The following is a 21461-nucleotide window of genomic DNA, read 5'->3' on the forward strand; positions in this document are numbered from 1 at the left end:
TTGTTTTTTATTCTAGACTTAATAAAGGTTTTCATGATCTCATGTATTAATTAACACTGTCAAGAATTCCGTGATTTAGGTACGTTAATGTCACGCATTTTAATGCCATACCATGACAACTATTAACGGCATATTTCGTTCCTTAAGCCTAAATTTGATTGATCTAAATATTCGTTTACTGTATTCTTTCTCGTCAAACGTATAATAACAAAAACCTCTTATCTTTCAACACAATACGGCCGAGGTATGAAATTTAATTTAGCCACAGCAATATGAAGCGAAACGCAATTAATTATTATTCTTTCAATCTTAAGTTGGACATTCTATAAAATATCTAAATTGTTATTTAAAGTTTATAAATAAATATCTAAAACCAGTAAGCAAAGAAATAGATGGTCTTAATAAATTCATCTTGACAACTAAATTTTTTAGTACTACAAGTTTTTCCAGATTTTGACATGAAAACACGTTATTCAATATATTTGGATTCTCATACTTCTGAGAAACTCATACCTACGTTATTTTTAAATATGCAGATATGCCCAACAGAGAGGATGTTTTAAAATACTGTTACTATTTAGTTTTTTATTAATACATTTTAGATGTTAGGAATTCGTCTTTACTAAATGAACTTCGAATTTATTTCGAATAACGTTTTTGTTCGCGGATATGAATAGTTTTTACGATGAAAGCAAAATAAATATTACGTATCAATTAAATGTCACGCAAAGCTGAGGGTTTCATACTAATAGATTGAAGATTTTTTTTTAAGTTACTACCAGCTTCTAACCATCCCTTAGACATGCATTTGACTCCGTCAATTTGTCACCGTCTATTTTCTAGCTCCAACCTATCAAGACCCATACTGCGCCTAACATTGCAAATCCTATTTATAAAGTAATTTATTCTACGTCTCAAAAATATCAGGTTTGTTTGAACAAGATTTTAAGTGTTCGCTATGGTAATTTTGCCAATAGGTATGATTTATTTTTAGTTTGGGGACTAAGGCAAATAAATGTCAACTTGAATTTGCTTGCTTTGCAACATGATTCACCGGTAGAGGTGATTTAATGTTTTTTTTTAAACTACTCTCGCATAAAGAAACTTAATCCTAATGTCGTACTGTTTTCATAAACATTTAAGTCACATGCTTTAACCAGAACGTCTGTACCTAAGTAATACAAATTCTTGACCAAAACTTATAAAAAATGAATCGCTTCCCTCTTAACCTCTAAATAAAAATACCCTATTAGAAAAAATAGAAAAACATTGGCACAAAAAAATAACCTAAAAATAAAAGTAAAACACCCTATTCTTAAAAACAATCACTGCCACAAAAAATAAACAAAATGGATCACAAAAAAAAAAGAAAATAAACTCACCAACGCTTCCAACAAGGACGGAGTACGTAAGAAACAAGCTGTAGTCGACCTCGGTGAACTTGAACTTGTACCGAGTGAACCAGTACGTCATCTGCGCTTCACCTTTATCCCAAATAACACAGGTATTAGTCAATGGTCAGCGAGCGACGGCAATCTGGAAACATCACCTGTGATAGGCTCTGTACCCACACCGCGAGGACACTCATCATCTTGCATACACACACAGATAAAAAAACATGGCGAAATATGAAACTATTGCTAATTAGGGACTTGATAATGACTAGGTAGGAAATTAAAAAAAAAGGGATATATTGAATTTTTCTTCAACGGGACATCAAATATCACCGCAACGGCAGTTATAATAGATTCAATTTGGGCAAGGCATTTAGGGAGATAAGAACTATTTCTTTTAAGACTTTATTCGGGCAAAATTACCTAAGGACTCCATATCTTATATAAAAACATAGACACACATTTTAAGAGCAATTTTTGGGCATATAGACTATTGATAAATGCGTCATCTATCCCTACATCGCGCGTTTCGCATTTCGGCTTACATAGGCACAGTTTAAGAGAAATTTTAGAAGAGAGATATTTTTCCATTTGGAGTCTTTGTAAAAATTACCCAATATTTTGGTACCTCAATCGAAAGATTTCTCTTCGTCTTACATAGATACATTTTGACAGAAATCTGGGTGGAATAAGAACTATTGCCATCATTTTAATAAGTGGACAGGAAGCAAAAGTTTCCAGTAGGCACGGTCCCACGCAGGATATACAAAAGGATACATTAATGTATCATTTCGGAAAGGGAAATATTTAATACAGGCAAGTCTATCAGACTATTTCAAAACATGGCGCGTGCTACTAAGAAAATGTAACTAACTTTTATATTGCATGGACGGACACCGCACGTGTTGTGAAAACTTCTTCCGTTCAACTGAGACATAATAATTGTAATGGCTTCGTTATTAAGATATACCAAGTTGAATTGTCCTTTATTAGAATTGAGATGACTGGGATCGTCTTGTAAGTACCTCAGGAAAGAGAAAAATTGCCAGGAGAATTTAACACTTTGGTTAGACTGACTGTGTTTTCAGAACTTGTGGAGCATTTCAATCGGCTATTCTTTTATTAGCTAAGTATCCATCTCGGTTTTGCTTTACCTAAGTTTAATTATATTCTACACATGCTACGGATTCCTCAAAAGCTGTGCTTATGTATTCAGTCCTTACTAAAAATGCTATTGAAAACATATTTGTATCGAAACAAGATAGTCTTGCTCTATAAATGAAATACTGTGTTTTAAAGATAAGATTTTGAATAACAAATCTCTGTGAGGCTTGTAACTTTTTAGACAGCGTTAGTGCTAAAAGATCAGACACCTTAGGATAATAAAATAAATGCACTTATGACTCTACATTTGAGACTACAATTCAAGTACAATTTTATTGCCTCACGAACGATGTTAACAATTCGCAATACAATTGAGAAACACAACAGTATGAGCACACACCTTATTCCATTGACATTGCCATAATAATAAAAGACATGAAGAATAGAAATTTAAATTGTGTTAACCGCCAAATATAATTTTTAGTACATAATAAAAAAATATGCACAGTACATTTAATACAGTTTGATTTTGTATACTCTACATTGCTCTATATTTCAAGAATTAATTTAAAAAGAAATAAATCATTTTCCAGTCTAATGTTTCAGTGAAAAAATAGCTTCTTTACAAACTTTCTTTACAAATATTTTGAAACTATCTATTCAAGTAACGTGAATTTGACCTCACAATGCCTTGCGATGGAGCGATTCGTTCAGCGTCAACGCTTGGAAAATATTGCTTCGTTTGGAGGCGTTTCAAGTAATTTCATACGCTTGATTCTCTTTGGGAAAACTACCTTTTCATACAATCATTATAAATGAGGATAAAAACATAAGTAACGTCATAGAGATTCACAATAAAAATACAATGCGCGTTTAATACGTCTTTATCGGACAAAGGAAATTTCCTAACAATATCGTCGTGCACGATTAATAAGTTAATGTTATTTTAATTGGTTATATATTCATAATGCGTGTCTTTAATTCAGATTCTCAGAATTTGATCCAATTAACAACAAATAAGTTACCGTCGTAAAAAATCTCGTGAAATCCATTGGGCTTGGTTCCATTCATAAATCATTGTGATTACAGCTATGACAAATGAATAATGCCTATATGCATTGTTAAAAAGTAGCCTTTTTACGTGGCCTTTGAGCTAAATCCTACTTCTTAACCCCCTGAGCCGTCAAAATTACCGTCAAAATTTAATGCTTATCAGGGATAACTTACAAGAACAAAATTGTCTCGTAGTAGAGACCATCTTCCTACAACCGTTAACGTCACATCATATCAATAGAAAACGCGAGAATGTATGGAGATGACAGTGCAAAGAAACGTGTCTAATCAAATTGTCGATTCCACACATTAAAGCGTTATTTATTAACGATTGTAAAAATGTCATTTGGCCGGTCTTTTTAAAGGGCTCGCAGGAATCTTACCACCTTAATCACCTTTATGGGAGGACAGATTTGAACGATTAAATGCAAACATAATTAGTCTTTTATGGGTGGTTTTTGAACCTACAGAACTCTGTTATCCGTTCAGTCAGCACTTAAACCATGTATGAAAAGTCTGTCACGTTTATAAAACGTGTTTTCGTTTAGATACTGCATCAGTTTATCCAATACATCCAATAGGAACTAATTATACGCAGCAATTTTCCAGTTGTGTTGATTGCTCTCTGTTTTGGCATTGCCCCCTCATTGTTTGGTGTAACAGACCAACCGATAAGGAATGTAGAACATGGCATAGTGCCACGATTTTTAGCTTCAAAACAGAATTACATGTTATCGTAAGGTCAAAAATTGCTATGAAAGTGGGGCTTTATTTAAGTAGAACAAAAATATTTATTACATTTTCTTTAATGATGGCTGACTGAAAGACGCGTTCTTTCGTAAGGTAGAAATCTAAAAAAGATTTAATCACTGCATTATTAAATTATTATAAGGACCACTTGTCGGTAAAAAGTGAAGTGATAAGTGACGTCACACAAGATTTAACTTATTGTATAATTTTTAGAGAATGATTGATTGCCCAAAAATGTCAGAGATGTTTACAAAACTGTGTGTATTCTACTAACAAATTAATTAACTTGTTTTGGTCAAATACCCGAGTGTAACTTTCAGTTTCTAAAAAGAGTGTTGTCTTGATAAGAAGTTACTTAAATAAATACTCAGTTGCTACGATTAAAAAGGCAAAAAACGCATAACCATTGTCTTGAACGATAATCAAAAGAAACAAGGTTAACTATGACAATTTTATAGGATCATTATTAGGTGACCATAATGGTCTGATAAATTAATTCAATTAATCTTCGATTTAACTTTAATAAAAACACTATTACCAACAAAGGAACCGTTTTCCTTGCATACATAATTCATCACGGTAGTGACAATGACACTTAGCCACGAGGAACTTGTGGCTAAGCTATAACCGTATAAGTTAATCGATCACAGGTTAAGCTATGCTTGACGCGGTTGGTCCGCAGATGGGTGACCATCTTTGTCATAACGAGTTTTTCCGTGTTTCGGAAGGCACGTTAAATTGTGGGTCCCGGCTGTTATTCCTACATCTTTAACAGTCGTTACAAGGCAGTCAGAAGCTTGAAAAGTCTGACAACCGGTATAACCAAGGAGTATCGTGTTGCCCAGGTAACTGGGTTGAGGAGGTCAGATAGGCAGTCGCTCCTTGTTAAGCACTGGTACTTAGCTGAAACCGGTTGGACTTTTAGCCGACCCCAACATAGTTGGGAAAAGGCTAGGCGAATGATGAGTGAAAATGACATTGTGTATTGCGGAAGCAAGATAGCACGACACTGCATATTGCGTCATTTTGCTTCCACAAAGGTATTCTAAGGGCCTATCACCACTTCTTGAGAAGGGCTATTGCAATTGTGCAAGCGGGATACCGTGTAACGGTACGTCGTCGGTCCACTTCCCCAAAAGGGAATTTGGTAAAAAGATACTAAGAAGCATGTCGGGTAGATTTCAAAAAAATATTGGAATCTTTTTATTTCCCTAAAAAAAAACGCATCAAACGTAAGAAAGTGGGGTGACTTGTCACACTTATCATCAAAGCGTCATAAGTGACGTCACAGGAGATTTTAACTTACAGTTATTTTTTTTTTATAAACGTCAAAAGAAAAATGGAAGTTTGTGCGATTGTCTTCAGTCATATTCCCATTTGCAATATTAAGAGGTTATGGTTGGGCACACCACCTGCTCGTATAGAAGTTGGATGTATTTCATTACCATGATGAATTTATGTGCACCAAAATAGTGTCGATTCATGTGGAAATCCTGCTCATCATTCGGGGACATTGTTTAGGTCACGGAAAGTAAAACCTTACCGACAATTGTCATTCGTTTTCGAGACAAATATTTATGGGGAGTATCATAACATAATTAGTGGCAGACATCGTTAGAGAAAATTGTAATGCCATTTTAAACCTAAACTTTAAATGTATGCATTGATTGTATAGATTCAACTGGGAAATATGACAACCCAATACTTCACTCAGTTTGCAATACTTTCATTTAAAATATAAAGCAGCTGTGTCGAGACATTTGGTTATTCAATATTTAAGTTTAAAGAGTTTTGACATCAGCTCAAACAACGTAAAATAAAGTCGCAACTACAACTAGCAGAAAAAAGAAAAATGACCGTTATACAATAAGTACAAGGAAACTTACCTAATAAATATCCAAAAGAATGCATTTTCATGCATTCACGTTTTCACGAAGATTTTCCTTTAAATTTTAATGAAGATATCAAAGTGGAAATCTTCTGATTGTATTTTAAGAGGAAAATGTTAAAAGGTTTTTTGCTATTCGATTTTTAACGAGTTACTGTTCTAAATACTGCTGCATATTTAATCTTGGCAGTAAAGTGAAGGACTGTGTATATAATTATGTTTTAATTTTGCGACGTCCTCCGTGGTCGAGTGGCGTACGCACCGGTTTCAAGGTGTCGCTAGCTCTGAGGTCCCGGGTTCGATCCCCGGTCGGGTCAATGTAAAAATTGTCATTTCTATATTGTCTCGGGTCTGGGTGTTTGTCGTACCTTCGTTGTGTCTGAATTCCATAACACAAGTGCTTTAGCAGCTTACTTTGGGTTCAGAACAATGTATGTGATGTTTTCCGCATTTATTTATAATTTTTATAAAAAAAAGTTCGCAATTTTTGCAGTCTCCTCAAATATGTCTGTTTTAATAGTAAAAGTGAGACAGCGCCCTTTATGCGCACATAGATGCGCATTACGGAAAAAAATGATATAAACAATTAAAAAAAGATTTAGGCATTTAAAAGTCAAAAACTTTGCGATTTATTGAAAAACCTCTATTGTGATATTTGTACTCGTTTTGATATCCGTCCGGTTTTAATGTTTGTTTTTGTTTTTACCTTCCAAACTCGACTCGAAACAAATAAAATGTGTCTCGGATTGCAACATACGAAATAATTTTGAGTCACGTGTACCACGTGGATTTTCCCCAAAATTATACCTAAAAATAATTTGGTTTTATGGAGGATCACAATATATTTTTAAGATTTTGTTTTATGAATCTTAGTTTTCGATTTAAAATACCTATTCAGTCCAGGTTTGGCAGAAATTTGGGTTCCAAAGATCTGTTTTGAGTATCCCGGTGACAAAGAACAACTTAATGCAAAAAATATCATAAAACAATGATCAATAACTAAATGTTCGACGGAGTTAACAGCTATCTTTAAAAAAGCTAAACAGTTTTTTGGATATGTAGGGTACGACAGAAATTTATATTGTAGCAACTGCTATACTAGCCATCAAAGCACCACACCAAATCTTATCAAAATTGGTCCAGCCGTTTAAGCGTTCAGGGTTAACAAACAGACACACAAATTTTTGCCTTTCAAACAATAGCGTGATTAATTTTAATATCATGCTTTGTCCATAATAATAAAACAATATAATCACTTATATACCGTAAGATAATTATTAATTACTTAGCAACACATTGATAGTCAACTTGCATAATATTGTGTTAAACACGTTAGATTTACGTGAGCTACGTGAAATTACTCTTAAAGTAATTAATGATAAGTCACGTGTATTTTACATCTGATTATTACTATCAACGTTCAAGTTTAAATTGGGTTGATAATTTCAATAAGTTGTTTATCGCTAAAGTTTCATTTTATTATCTGTAATCAAGTAACTTGCCAAGGCAAGGGATGAAAGTTATTCACTCAGAAAATAGATCTATAATTTATTGTCTAACTATGTAGATTGTTTTTGAATTGTCAATTTTTCACAAAGATAAATGAAATTCGAAGTGGTTCTTTTATTATAGAACTTAATAGACGATTGAGAAGATTATTCAAGATCACAAACTCAATAACACGTCACGTGACTTTGGCCTGTCATCTCCATTCGAGTGTATTCTATCAAAGTTAACAATTTTCGAAATGCCACTTGTTTATAGGGTCTGTAGCAAAATTTAGTTGACATGTGACTGTTGTTTCTGTGTATAACATTGAATATTGTGAAAATTGAATAAAGAAAACAGAATTAAAACTTGCGTAATTCAGTTGGAGCCACAAATATTTTAAGTGGTTATGTGGATGTTTTTAAAATCAATTTGATGTATTCTACCATTGCCTTTCCCATGAGGGATGAATTGAATCAAAAATTAAATTATCCTTTTTTTCTAGGTGCCGCCTTGGCATAGAACATTCTGAATTATATAGGATCCCACCGACCCACACTACTGGAAGGTGGAAGCTCGCGGTCGGTGTGTGAAGGATTGCAAGGCATTGCCATACACCGACACAAAAACGCGGATGACGTAGCACGGCGGTTCAGGTTTAGTCAGTAAGTGTCTGACACTAATAAAATAAAATTTTCAGATTTACATAAGCTAGGTATCCTAAAATCAGATTAGCTTTTGTTGTTGAATGTCTTATGGCGGTGTAGTAAAAACAGTTATAATCCAAATGGATGACTGGAAAATGTTATACCGATAGCAGACTAACGAGGTTTCGTGTACAATTATTACCAGGCAAAATTAGGTTTTCGTGCTTTTTATTATGATTTAAAATCGAATAAGCCAATAAGAGACATTCTTTCGGTGCTTTTCAACTTCGTTGTAGTCCTTTCCCAAGCTATGTTGGGGTCTGTTTTCGGTCTCACCTTATTCGGATGAATATTTTACTTAGAGCTAGTGTCTATCAGTCTGTCCTCCGAATTTATCTAGGCACCGAATTTACCTGTTAGAAAATTCAAGAGTTTTCACGGAGTGTCTAATAAATAGTCCGGCATGTCAATTATGTAGAGGTATGGACAGTTAGTTATTGTCAAACAAGGCTTAAAGAAAGGACTCAAATATTTATAATAATAAACTAAGGTTTGAATAAATTTATCGATGTAAATACTCCTCCTAAATTCCATTTTAAGATAGCTCTATTTCTCGAGCATATCCAAGTCTCAAAACAAACAAGATGGTCTTCACAAATTGATATAAATTGTGGAGTAAGCCAGTAACGAGTGCATCCACCCCACTTAAATATCCCAATATATATAAAATACTTAGGGTAAATTCTGTTTAGTCACTACCAAACGACTTGGACCATTACGTGAACCGAGATCCTTGTTTAAGATATGTTGAATTAGAAGCTGTACAGATTAGGTACGTTCCAAAATAATCCTGAAATGAGGTTGTTTGATAGGGATATAGTAATGTTAGGACTATACAATTTGTTAGGGATGAAATGTCCGACTTTTGGCGTAAGGCTTTGAGATATTTTGAAACTGAGTTACGATGTGAGTCGTGTCTTTCTGTAAAGATTTTTACAGTTACCAGGTTAACCAGGTGGTATCGTGGTGGCCATTTGTATGTAACATTCAAAGTTATTATGTGCTATCTTGTTAATTAAAGACCCACAGAACAACGGTGAAGGGATATATAACGAAAAATTACCAATCCTCAGTAAGCTAAAGGCTGGTCAATGCTCCAACCTTTATTATATGAAAAGAAGACCAAGTGGACTGCGCCTAGCAGTGGAATATTTATACGCTAGTATTATCACACTTTACAAAAAGTCTAATCTAGGCAATCAAAGCAGTAACTGTATAAGTCTTTTCCAAAAAGGTTTGGTGAAGTTCGATTTCTTCAAGAATGAACAATATTTCCTCATTAAAAGTCCCATGGAAACTCATCCAACCCTCAACCGTACAGCAAAAGTCAATTAAGCAAAAACAAACAATTGAAAAGTGTTATAAATTTAAATTTGATGTATGAACGGGGTGTAATTACAGTTTGAATGAGCTCCATTTAATCTGCTTCGAAAACTTTGCCTGCACTTCATAACTTTATAGTAATTAAAAAGTTTCGATAAGAAAATGAATCGAGAAAGAAAAGTTAATATTTTTCTTCATGATATTAAAATACAAAGTTTTCTTTTTGACCTCAAATGGGTTAAAACTTTTTAACTAATGATGTTTCCATTTTTAATTTCATCTTTCTTGCATTTATGTACTTGGAAATTCGAATAATTTATGTTTCGAAACATATCGAATATGAGTCGGTGCCATAAAACAAAAGAATTGATGTTTGCGATTAATTGTTACAGATTGAATGTCGCATGGCCAAGACAAAAGATACTCAGACGTAGATAGAAACATAAACAATTTCGGAGGATATCCTAATCATTGAAAGGCGAAAAATTATTATGAGAAAATTGCCAAACAAATTATTTGAAGATACACATTGTGTTATATTTAAACATATCTTGTATATAAAGGAAATAACGCGGCGCTCTTAAACAATAGTCTATTTTGAATAAAGAAATCCTGAACACTCATAGAAAGTTAGCTGGTGATGATTGTTTTCGGGAAAAATTTACGAATATTTTGGCTAAAGTTAGTTTGAAAATTGACTTTTACTTTTTAGTCCAAAGTTGATAAAAATAGGCTAGCAATGCTTTTTAGATAGGAAATAAGTGGGGCTGGTAATATAATATGACGTCATGTTATGTTTTGGAATTGACGACCCGTATTACTTTATATGGAAAAAATTGTTTGCCATCGATTACAAAAATATATACCTCATTATACACGGTGATTTCTTAGTCGTCTTACAAAAGTAGCCCAGTTCATGTATCCGATGTAAAGTACGTAGGCGCGATTATTATTTTTCTATCATCAACTAAGATAATAAGTACGAAGAAAAATTAAACAAGAGAAATCTGAAATATACTCTTAAAAATGATAAAAACGCCGCCGCCTGCGCCCCTCACCATTGTTACAAGGCTCGGACCGCGATCGCAACAGAGCTGTGTTTCTAAAAAACTACGAATTGCATCATAATATTGAATAAAAATTGCATTTAAATTTATTCAAATCTCATAAATACCAATTTTTTATCATGATCGTGTTCCAGTCATTGGATACATGAACTGGGCTGCTTTTGTAAGACGACTAACAATTCACGGTGTATAGTTGCTTTTAGTGAGAAAATACCTAGTAAAATTATAATCGGACAATTCAATTCAATTAAGGACCGTTTCTATTACTCCGGAACCGGAGATCCCGTTAAAAATCAAGTAATTATGATAAATTAATAATACAAATGTTATTAGATTATCCGAAGAAATCGTTTACGCTCAGTATTTAGTCAGGTTTTGCACAAGTACATAAATCAAGTCAATTGTAAAATATCGTAATTAAGGAAATGATTTGTTTTAACAGTTGTTTATAACTAAGATCGCAGAACAAGTGTTTATTAATTAATTCAAACAAAATAGGCTAAGAGTCAAAGGTATGAGGCATGAAATGAAACTGAAAAAATCGATTGAAAAATACGCCAAGGGGTATTATTGTCGTGGGAGCAAGATGCTGATACGAGCAATGTGTGCTTTCTCTCTTCCACAATAGCTGTCCTATTTCTATATCGTACGGGCATTGGAAATACTAAAAAGTTATTTCGAACAAAACATTGCCACAAAATACAATGTTAAGTTCGTTTATTTTACAGTTCTCATAAATACGAACGGTTTTATTTTCCAACTATGGACGCTGTTTTCGTGCATTTTATTTGTATGAATATTTATTGTTCTGCGGAAAAAAATGAACTTGTTTAAATATGTTTTCACAGAGCAAAACTTTTTTTATAGCATAAGTATTTTTTTAGTAGAGTGTAAATTACCTATAATAGGCATGCATACGAGACACTATGTTACTTAAATTCTAATTTGTTAAATATGTATGTTATGCTGTTGATATACCTAATAAATAAATAAATTACTGAAAATATTTAAAAATGCCAGTCTTTGTAGAATTTATATTACCTAATACTAGCTGTGCCAGCAAACGTTTTTTTTGTCAGACAATCTATACTAATATATAAAGCTGAAGAGTTTGTTTGTTTGTTTGAACGCGCTAATCTCAGGAACTACTGGTCCAAATTGAAAAATTCTTTTTGTGTTGAATAGACCATTCATTGAGGAAGGCTTTAGGTTATAAATTATCACACTGCGACTAATAGGAGCGAAGATACAATGGAAAATGTAAAAAAAAACAGGGCAGGTATAAATCAATAATATCTTCTACCCACGGGGACGAAGTCGCGGGCAACAGCTAGTATTCTATAAAATAATAAGAAATAGATGTTGTCCTATTCTCAGACCTACCAAATATACATACAAAATTTCATGCGAAACAGTCAATTGCTTAGGAACATCGTGACATGATAATTTTAGATAATTGCTGCTACGATGAAGAAAATAAAGGTGTTTTGTGTCAACCTAAGCAAATGTTGTGTTTTCACGCGGTGTTAGTACAGACTTGTTTATCTCTTCTTAATGATTTTACGAGTTTTGTTAGTAGTCGATGTCACCGAGATTTAAGAAATAGTGGAAAATGGTCAGTGTTATAAATGAGTCGATTTTAAGATATATTTTCTCTTAAAAAAAGACACCCACCTTTAGAAATTTTATCCTTGTGTTGCGGGGGGACTCAAGACATGCATTAATTGATCACACAAACTCTTTCCCATGCGGAGATCGAACCGGAATATATATATATATATATAACAAATTAACATCAATAACAAAAAAAAAACAATTAAGGGTAAATCTGTCCACATAGTTGTTATTAAAAACATTTAGTTATAGTTTTTCTCGTGGCCTTGCAATATAGAAAAAAAAGAAATTTTGTCACGAGTTATATAAGTTTAAACAGTATGTAATAAAAGTTTGAATGTTCACATTACAGGCATTTTACTACATTATGCAATGTATGCAATTCGGCAATTATTTTTTGGGCCAAGAATGAATTGAATAAAAATATTACAAGCCGATATATGACTACACTGAAAGCCGAGTGGTCACCACGTCGAACCCAATGGAATTGAAAATTCCAAATGGAATCCCGCGCAGGTCAAGCATTTGTGTAATCCATTATTGCTTGTCCTGAGTCTGGGTGTGTGGTGCATGTGACTTGAATGTTTTTGAAAACCCCCGCGACACAAGGATTAAATTTCTAAATGTTACAGTACAGATTTTTTTAGACTATCTAAATCGCAACTTTATCCCATAGCATGACAGAAAGCATATCTTTAACCGACAGTTAGAAAATGAATGAAGTTTCAGGGTTACACCATTTCGCCATTACTTCGTTTGGTCTGAGATTAATCTTAAAACACATTTGATTATGCAGTTACTCGAGTACACGTGTGGTTTTAGGTTACGTGTACGAGTTAGACCGATATCAACAGTAACATTTAACTGAATATAATTCCTTAAAACTCGAGTTTAATTTCGGAGAGTAATGTGGTTTAAGAGATCTAGGGTGATTACGACTGTACTTTCTACGACCCATACTTTTACGAACGAAGACATGGTTTTTACATAACGTTTTATTCAACTTTAAAAAATACATTCATGCCTGCGTTGGGATTGAACCTGCAACTAGAGCATAAAAAATCCATATATAGCAGCGAAAGCTATAGCAAAAAGCTAGCAAAAAGTAAGTAAAAGCAAAAATTAATAGCCAATCAATACTTAAAGTCTAACAAAGTTGCATGCATTCAGGTATGGGTGCGTTATTACCAACGCTTAAGTTTGAAGGGATCTATAAAACGTTAGTAAGTCTTTCACGCGGAAACATCTTCACGAATATTGATGAAATTTACGCTACTTTTCCCCAAAGGCTGTACAGGGTGTTTTTGCGACTATAAACCTACATCCATGCCAAACTTTGTTAAAATAGTTTGTATTATACTAACACACGATTTTAGGCACAATAAAAAAATGTCTACTATTTAATAGCAACCACAACAAACAGATATATACGTAAATCTATCTAGTAAACTCACAATCACTATAAAAATATTTAAACAATTCTAACCTAACACAGACGTTTCACGTATAAGGCACTCGCGTCAAACCGTTGTATATCTTTGTGACGTCATCCAGTCTAAGAAGGATCAATACGTGTTCTTTTATAAATTGATTTACTTTTGTTTATTTAGCTCTAGTGGGGAACTGGAGCAATTATTGGTGATTATGAACGAACAAAGGTTTGACTTAGCAACAATAGTTTTAAATTGCATGTGACGCATTGGTGAACGTCTTTTATTATTGCACACGTTTTGTTTATATTAAAATTAAATATAGATTTTTTATATGTTAGTAGGTACTTATTAACCTTTGTATATTGTACAGGCTATCTTCTTAGGGCAATTTTTTTTTTCCTTTATAAGCTTTTGTGACTTTCAATGATATCATTGGCCTAGCCTATATTTTCCCAACTATATTGGGGTTGGCTACCAGTCCAACCGGTTTCAGCTAAGTACCAGTGTTTTACAAGGAGCGACTGCCTATCTAACCTCCTCAACCCAGTTACCTGGGCAACACGATACCCCTTGGTTAGACTGGCTGTCAGACTTTTTCAAGCTTCTGACCTGTAACGACTGTCAAAGATGTAGGAATAACAGCCGGGACCCACAATTTAACGTGCCTTCCGAAACACGGAGGAACTCGTTATGAGAAAGATGGTCACCCATCTACGGACCAACCGCGTCAAGCATAGCTTAACCTGTGATCGAATCACTTACGCGGTTATAGCTTAGCCACGAGCTCCTCACTTTCAATGATAACCGTTACAAAATCAATTACAAACAACAACAGGTGTTCGTCAACTTTAAAGAATTATGGATGAATTAGAACTTATCAAATCTTTTGTTATTCATTTGAATTAGTTCTTTATTTTTATATGGAGTATTTTTTTTTAATTAGAAGATAGTCACGTCAGAAGATAATCATTATTTTAATTTTACTCAAAATATTAAGACGTCTTTTTTGTACAGACGTTTTTCATCTTTAGGAATACGTCTATCCATCGTTTTTAATTCAAGGGAAGGTTTGAAAAATTGTTGTCTCGCATAAAAACCTACTTTACACCTGGGGCCCTACATCTGCCGTTAAACTATTATTGTTTAGGATTCGTATCATTTCGTGAAGCATCTTTCAAAATTGCAATAAGAGCAACAAGATACTGTGGTAGGCACTATGATAATTGGTAGAGCTCATACTGAGATTACAAAAATTACATTCATTTTTTGGTAATAATGAAAGCTAAATTCGGAACTACTTTTCGAGCTATTAGGTGGATCATGTGACAAATTATAAAATTGGTTGACATTTATAAAGGTTTTTTTGGTAAGTGAAACCTGTCAGATTGGTAATTTGTAAATTATTAAAGCAAGCGGAGCGGAAACCGATGTTCACATGTCTGCATATTAGTAGCAAGTACCTGGACTTCATATTATTATTTTTACAAAACCTAATTACAAACAATTTTGATCCTTATTAGGTATTGTCTTAATGTCCAGATTTGCTTTTGTTTGCATAAGATTTTTAAAAACTTAAGTATTTTTCTGTTCTGATCGATAAAACATGGCGTTATCTTATTATGAAATAAAAAAGGTTTGTCACGTTTAGATACGTGAGAAATGGTAAAATGTGAGACCTAAGTAAAAATACCTAAATTATTATACGTGCACTAATGCAATGCATCAAAAGGTTTGTCCTATGAAGTTTACTTTTATGATGTTGGTTTCTTAAAAAACTGCCAGTATAACCTCAAATGATATATGAAAAAAAACAGCCTCGGTGTTTGTTAAGCCGAGTAATATTTAAATGTGAAAAAAATACTTCTGTGTAAAATAAATGCGCATTTCATTCTATTAATCTTAACATAGACACAATATAAATTTAAAACAAAACAGGATATCTTCGCGAATTCGCATATATTATAGAAGCAACAGAGATAAGGCGATAGATAATTTTTTTGAGCATTGTATGATATTGTGTATCGTAGAAACGTTGCTTTAAGACTAGACTAGACTCTTTTGTCAGCTTTTTCTGAACGCACAAAGAACTCTTAAACTTAGAGAATAGATCACAAATATTATGGAAATTGGACTATCATAAAATTTTAAATTTGAACCTTAACTTTCTCATTTAATTTGCACGCGAAAACTTAAGCTCATCGAACTCACCTACAACCCTTTATGCACATGAAACAGTGGTCGCTACAGTACTGAGCGCTTTACATAAACTAATTTAAAGTGTATGCTTTATATGTGGATACAAAAAATAGGACGTAAATTATGTATTTTCTTTTTCAATGTAAAGGGTATCTAGGTTGAATTTCATCCTGTTAGTTTTTGTACGAAGCAGATAAATTCATGTATTAATTCCGTAAAAACGACTCCCGAAAGAATTGTTTTATCATATGATCTTGTATCGTGGGGGATTCACAAACATATAAGTCACATGCACAAACACGACCAGACTTAGAACAAGCTTTTGCGAATTTCACACAAATGCTCAAATGCTTGTTCTGATATACCTGCGACACGTCGCGCTCAGGGGCTTTGGCGTGGTGACCTATACCAATCGGCTATAAAAAGTTCCCACGCTAATATTCGTAAAAAAACAAACTAATTGATTTAATATATACACCACGGTTGAAATACGATGTTCCGTTTTTATTTAAATCGGTTTTAACCTGTTTACAAATAATGGCCTCAAAATATATTAATGACATTGAAACTCGTTTTTTTATAAGGAGATTTTGTTTTATCTTTTTTATGGATATTTATGTATCTAAGGGTCTAGTTTCCCAAAGACGTTAAGTAGTAAATAAGTTGAATTTTCTCCTGTACAAAAATTTACCTTTAACACTAATAAATTAATAGATTTTAAAAATCTAAAAACCCACGTTTTCACATGTCACTCTTAAAATTTTATCAAAATTGGTCCAGCCGTTTTTATAGTTGTAAATTGCATTGTCAGCAGGTTTGAAGCTACCCTGAAAATTTCAGCCTGTTAGCTAAATCAGGCAGTGTCACAAAATAGAGTTTCAAAAATCCAACCGGAACGACAAACAAACAAACAAGACGAGCGAGTCTATGAAAACGTGGGAAAATAACTACATTTTTAGTTAGGCTCGTGTGTTAATAAATCACGATATACTTTGATTAAAAAAAATCATACGACAGTTTACATATTTAAATAAATAAATGCGGACAACATCACATACCTACATTGTTCTGAACCCAGAGTAAGCTGCTAAAGCACTTGTGTTATGGAATTCAGATACAACGAAGGTACCACAAACACCCAGACCCGAGACAATGTAGAAATGTGAATTTTTACATTGCCCCGACCGGGGATCGAACCCGGGACCTCAGAGCTAGCGACACCTTGAATCCGTGCGTACGCTACTCGACCTCGGAGGTCGTCTATAATCATGTTCTTCATTTCTAAGCAAAATTTAATGAAAAGAGCCGTTGTAGACATTTGCATGAACAAATTATAAATAAATTAAAAAAATACCGTTATTTGAATTAGTTTTAGACACGAATTGGTTTATTTTTTAGTCTTCAAAATAATCTCGCATTCTCCGAGGCTTTGGCGTAAACTTGTTAAACACGGTTTTAAGAAGGAACAAAGAGTAAAACAGAACTCTATAAGTATAAGAACTCCGCCTGTCACCAGGCTGTATTCTATGAACAGTGTGAGTTAGTCATTTAATATCTAATACCTATAAATTACAATCAATACCCTCACAGTCAAAACTGTAAAGGAAAGGAAAAACATTTTTCAATACGAAAAATAATAATTATGTGTGTGTGGCAGCCCTAGCCATAGACTTCATTTTACCAACTACGGAACAAAAATAGGTATTTATTGAGTCATCATCACTTAATTAACGTGACAATTTATAAAATCACTTCACATAAGTATCGTTTCCATAATATTTAACTTATCAAGAACTTCATTAAAAACCTATTTATACCTCGTTAAATAATTCACATTAACCAACAGTTTAATTTACGTAATTTGCGTCATCATATTCTGCGTCTAATTTACCCTTTTTAGGAATTCTTTAATTGCAATTTAATTAGGTTATGTTGCTAAGTATTTATTTAATGAATCACACGGTAGTGGAATTTACCATACGTCTAATATTATACTGATCTTAAAATTATGGAAAATGCGTTTCTTAACCTTTATGGATAATAATTAGTCTATGCTTGCGTATTTGCCCGTTTACGTGCCTCTACGTTCATAAATGAACAGCCTACATATTAAAATTAAGTTATTTTTTCGTCGTTTCTAAGTAAATACTTTACAAACAACAGAAAGTTAGTATTTAAAAATAGAGTTGAGAATTCCTTACTAGTGAAATAACACATCACTAACTTATTAAACAAAAATGTGGAAACTTAAATTTTTCGACAGTAAAATAGTTATGTTTTTCCAACTTACATGATGTAAGGTTTAAATTTTCTCACTGCGCGACAAACGCATAAGAATAATAATAATTTAAGTGTTTATTTTATGTAACAATATTTAACATGTGGTAAAGTTGCGGTTTTGTCAATGGATTTGTATGTATGATGTTGTGGGTTCCATAGAAATGTAAAAAAATAATGAGTGACTGTTTTTTTTACTGAAACTATTCTACGAAAATACTAACCAATGTGAGGAAAACGTCGTTATGAAACCTTTATAGCAAATATCTGAATCTAGAACTTGTAAACTAGAACTGCTCATCGTCAAACTTCTGCAAGGGTAAAGCCTTTTGCCCAGCGGTGGTACATATACGGACTGTTATATACAGCGTGATTTGAACAAAGAGATATGTATAAACCTAGATTCATTGACACAATGAACTTGACGATGCAATGATTCGCATCAATAATTTCAGAAGTAAAATAAAGATCATTGCAAACTCTACATTACAACAACAAAGCATCTTGCAAGAATCTCATTGCTCAAAAGAAATCATGAAGAATACTTGTCGCATTTTGGTACGGTTCGGTATTTGCAATACCTAACAGAAAGAAAATTTACATTCGGTCATAAAATCACAATAAAATCAAGCGATCCGAGCCCATATGGTGAATTTCATTTTATGTTGCGATAATAATATTTGAATATTTCTTACGAAATACTGACAATGTCCATACATAAAATGTATCAAGTCTTAAATTAATAAAGCAAAGTAAAATCGTTTCCTGTCCTCGTTGATAGTCGTTTGTTTGAACTTATTGTCAAGTGAATAAGTAGGTACTCATACTTAGTGACTAAGTGTCGTTAATAATGTCAAAAATATTTACCTAAGACTGGTCCAACGATGAACATGTATGCAAACATGATAAGTATAATTTGGAGCCTGCGCGACCCCTGTCGCACTTTGAACGCCACATTCACAGTCGCCACTAGATCCTTTACAGAAATCACCGATAGTATACTCGTCGTCTTATCGCTCTCGACTTCTTTTGTCTTTTTAGTCTTTTCTTTGAGTCTTATGACGATGTATACAAATCCGAACAAATAGAACATGCACGCTACCATGAAAACACCGTAGTAACCGAAACGTCGCGTCATTATTCCACTAAGTGCAAGCCCGATGGGCCTGCTGAGAGTTAGGATAGCCGTTATGATCCCTAGCCGGAAAGTCCTTTCGGAGTCAGTCGTGATGTCCGTTATGTAACTGTACACAGCCATGGTCATGGCGACGCGGCCGCCCGCCAGCGCCGGTGGCAGGCCTTCGATCAGCGCCGTCTCGTTCACCCCTACTTGTAGGAAGAACACCGTGCTTAGTATTATCCCAATCGCAGATATCAACTTCCCTAAGATAGGCAGCACCATGAACGCCTTTCGGTTTCCCGTTCGATCGCTCCATGCGCCTACGAACAGAGCTAGGATACCTGGTAGGGCTGTCTGAAGTGGAAAACTCCAAGCGGTCATTGACGCGACCATAGTTTGCACACTTTTCTCTTGTTCCGTATAATTGAGCGTGCGCCCCTGCATTATATGCGTGCAGGTCCGCTCGTCGTAATGTAGATTTACTAGACATGATTTTTCTAAGCACAAATTCTGAACGGCTAACCCGGCGAGCACACTCGGTAGCACGTAACAAACAACAAAAGGTTCCACTGTAACTTTCGATCTAAAAGCCCAGGACTCTTTGAGGAATTTTTTCAGTCTTTTGCTCAACCCCGTCTCGTTTTTGACCTCGGCGCCGAATTGTTTGTTGCACTTGCATGGTTCCACACTCACGATCTTGTCTCCGGGCACTTCGACCCGTAACGTCATTTTGAAAACCGTTTACCACTTTGTTCATTTGTTTATTAACATAGTTTAAACTGTAAATTATTTTATTTATATTTATATTTATTTGAGTATATAGAATTATTTTTAATATTTAAATATGCGTATTATATGGTGTTATCACAGGTAGCACGTATCGGTCGTGGTCGGCGGGTGTTCGCTAGCGCGTGCGGCGGCGGATTGCGTGTGCGCGGCGGCTACTGCCTGCGACTCTAGTTTTGTTACTGCCTATCAGCTGGCCGCTGGTACAGTTTAATTTGTACTTTATTATGTTATCACGTGGCTGCGCTGGGCACCCACTCGCGTGTTTTCAAACTTCAATTAATAATTGTAATTGATCATATGCAACATTATAGACTAATCGGATCTTCTCCGGAACCTTAAATAAGTTCGTAATATGCACATTTGTTCTGCAACGCTCAATTAAGGAATAATCTTATATAAATACGATTAAATACGGTCGTTTAAGGTTTTTCTATAACAATGCAGGTGGGTACTAAATTTAGATTTCACGTATTAAAACGTAACACGTAAATAGTACAAACGTAAATAACGTATTAAAATACGTTATCTACGTGCATTATAATAATACGTTAATACTTCATTATTAACAACGTCTTTAATACAATTCGTCTCAATATAAATATATTTACGTTATATAAAAAAAATACAAGTATTAAATATTTTAAAAATCTTGAATTTTTTTTTATATTTATTTCAGGTTTAAAGTAAAATATACTTTTGCGAAAATTTTTAAACGAAAATTTTTTCTTCATAATAGCAACAAGAATTAACGACAATGCTTTAACTGATCATTTTATAAAATTTGGAAAAAGGTGTCACTTGGTAGCTAAAATTAAAACTTGGAATATCCTGAAATTTATTTTTCCTCTCCTTCTTTACTGATTAGCTTAAAATCTGAAAAACAATTAAGCAACATATAGCTTTAATAAATGGGAATCACTTCAATGTATTGAACTATAAAGTGGCTGTGCTATAACCGCATAAGTGATTCGATCACAGGTTAAGCTATGCTTGACGCGGTTGGTCCGTAGATGGGTGACCATCTTTGTCATAGCGGGTTCCTCCGTGTTTCTGTGTAAATTGTGGGTCCCGGCTGTTATTCCTACATCCTTGACAGTCGTTGTCAGAAGCTTGAAAAAGTCTGACAGCCAGTCTAACCAAGGGGTGTCGTGTTGCCCAGGTAACTGGGTTGAGGAGGTCAGATAGGCAGTCGCTCCTTGTAAAACACAGGTACTCAGCTGAAACTGGTTGGACTGGTAGCCGACCCCAACATAGTTGG

General features: G+C 34.0%; 1 protein-coding gene across 1 annotated transcript in view; it reads right to left on the minus strand.

Annotated features, from left to right (window-relative positions):
* The window catches only part of LOC113504652 (proton-coupled folate transporter-like), a 42783-nt gene extending 22116 nt beyond the window's left edge, over positions 1 to 20667 (minus strand). Inside the window, exons 1-2 of the mRNA XM_026887076.1 lie at positions 19162 to 20667; positions 1383 to 1484 (exon numbers count right to left, since the gene is read on the minus strand). Coding sequence (XP_026742877.1) covers positions 1383 to 1484; positions 19162 to 20143 — 1084 coding nt within the window. The 5' untranslated portion in view covers positions 20144 to 20667. The remainder of the gene's footprint in view (positions 1 to 1382; positions 1485 to 19161) is intronic.
* Positions 20668 to 21461: the final 794 nt, after the last annotated feature.

Source organism: Trichoplusia ni, chromosome 2, assembly GCF_003590095.1.
Source record: "Trichoplusia ni isolate ovarian cell line Hi5 chromosome 2, tn1, whole genome shotgun sequence".
Taxonomy (NCBI): Eukaryota; Metazoa; Arthropoda; class Insecta; order Lepidoptera; family Noctuidae; genus Trichoplusia; species Trichoplusia ni.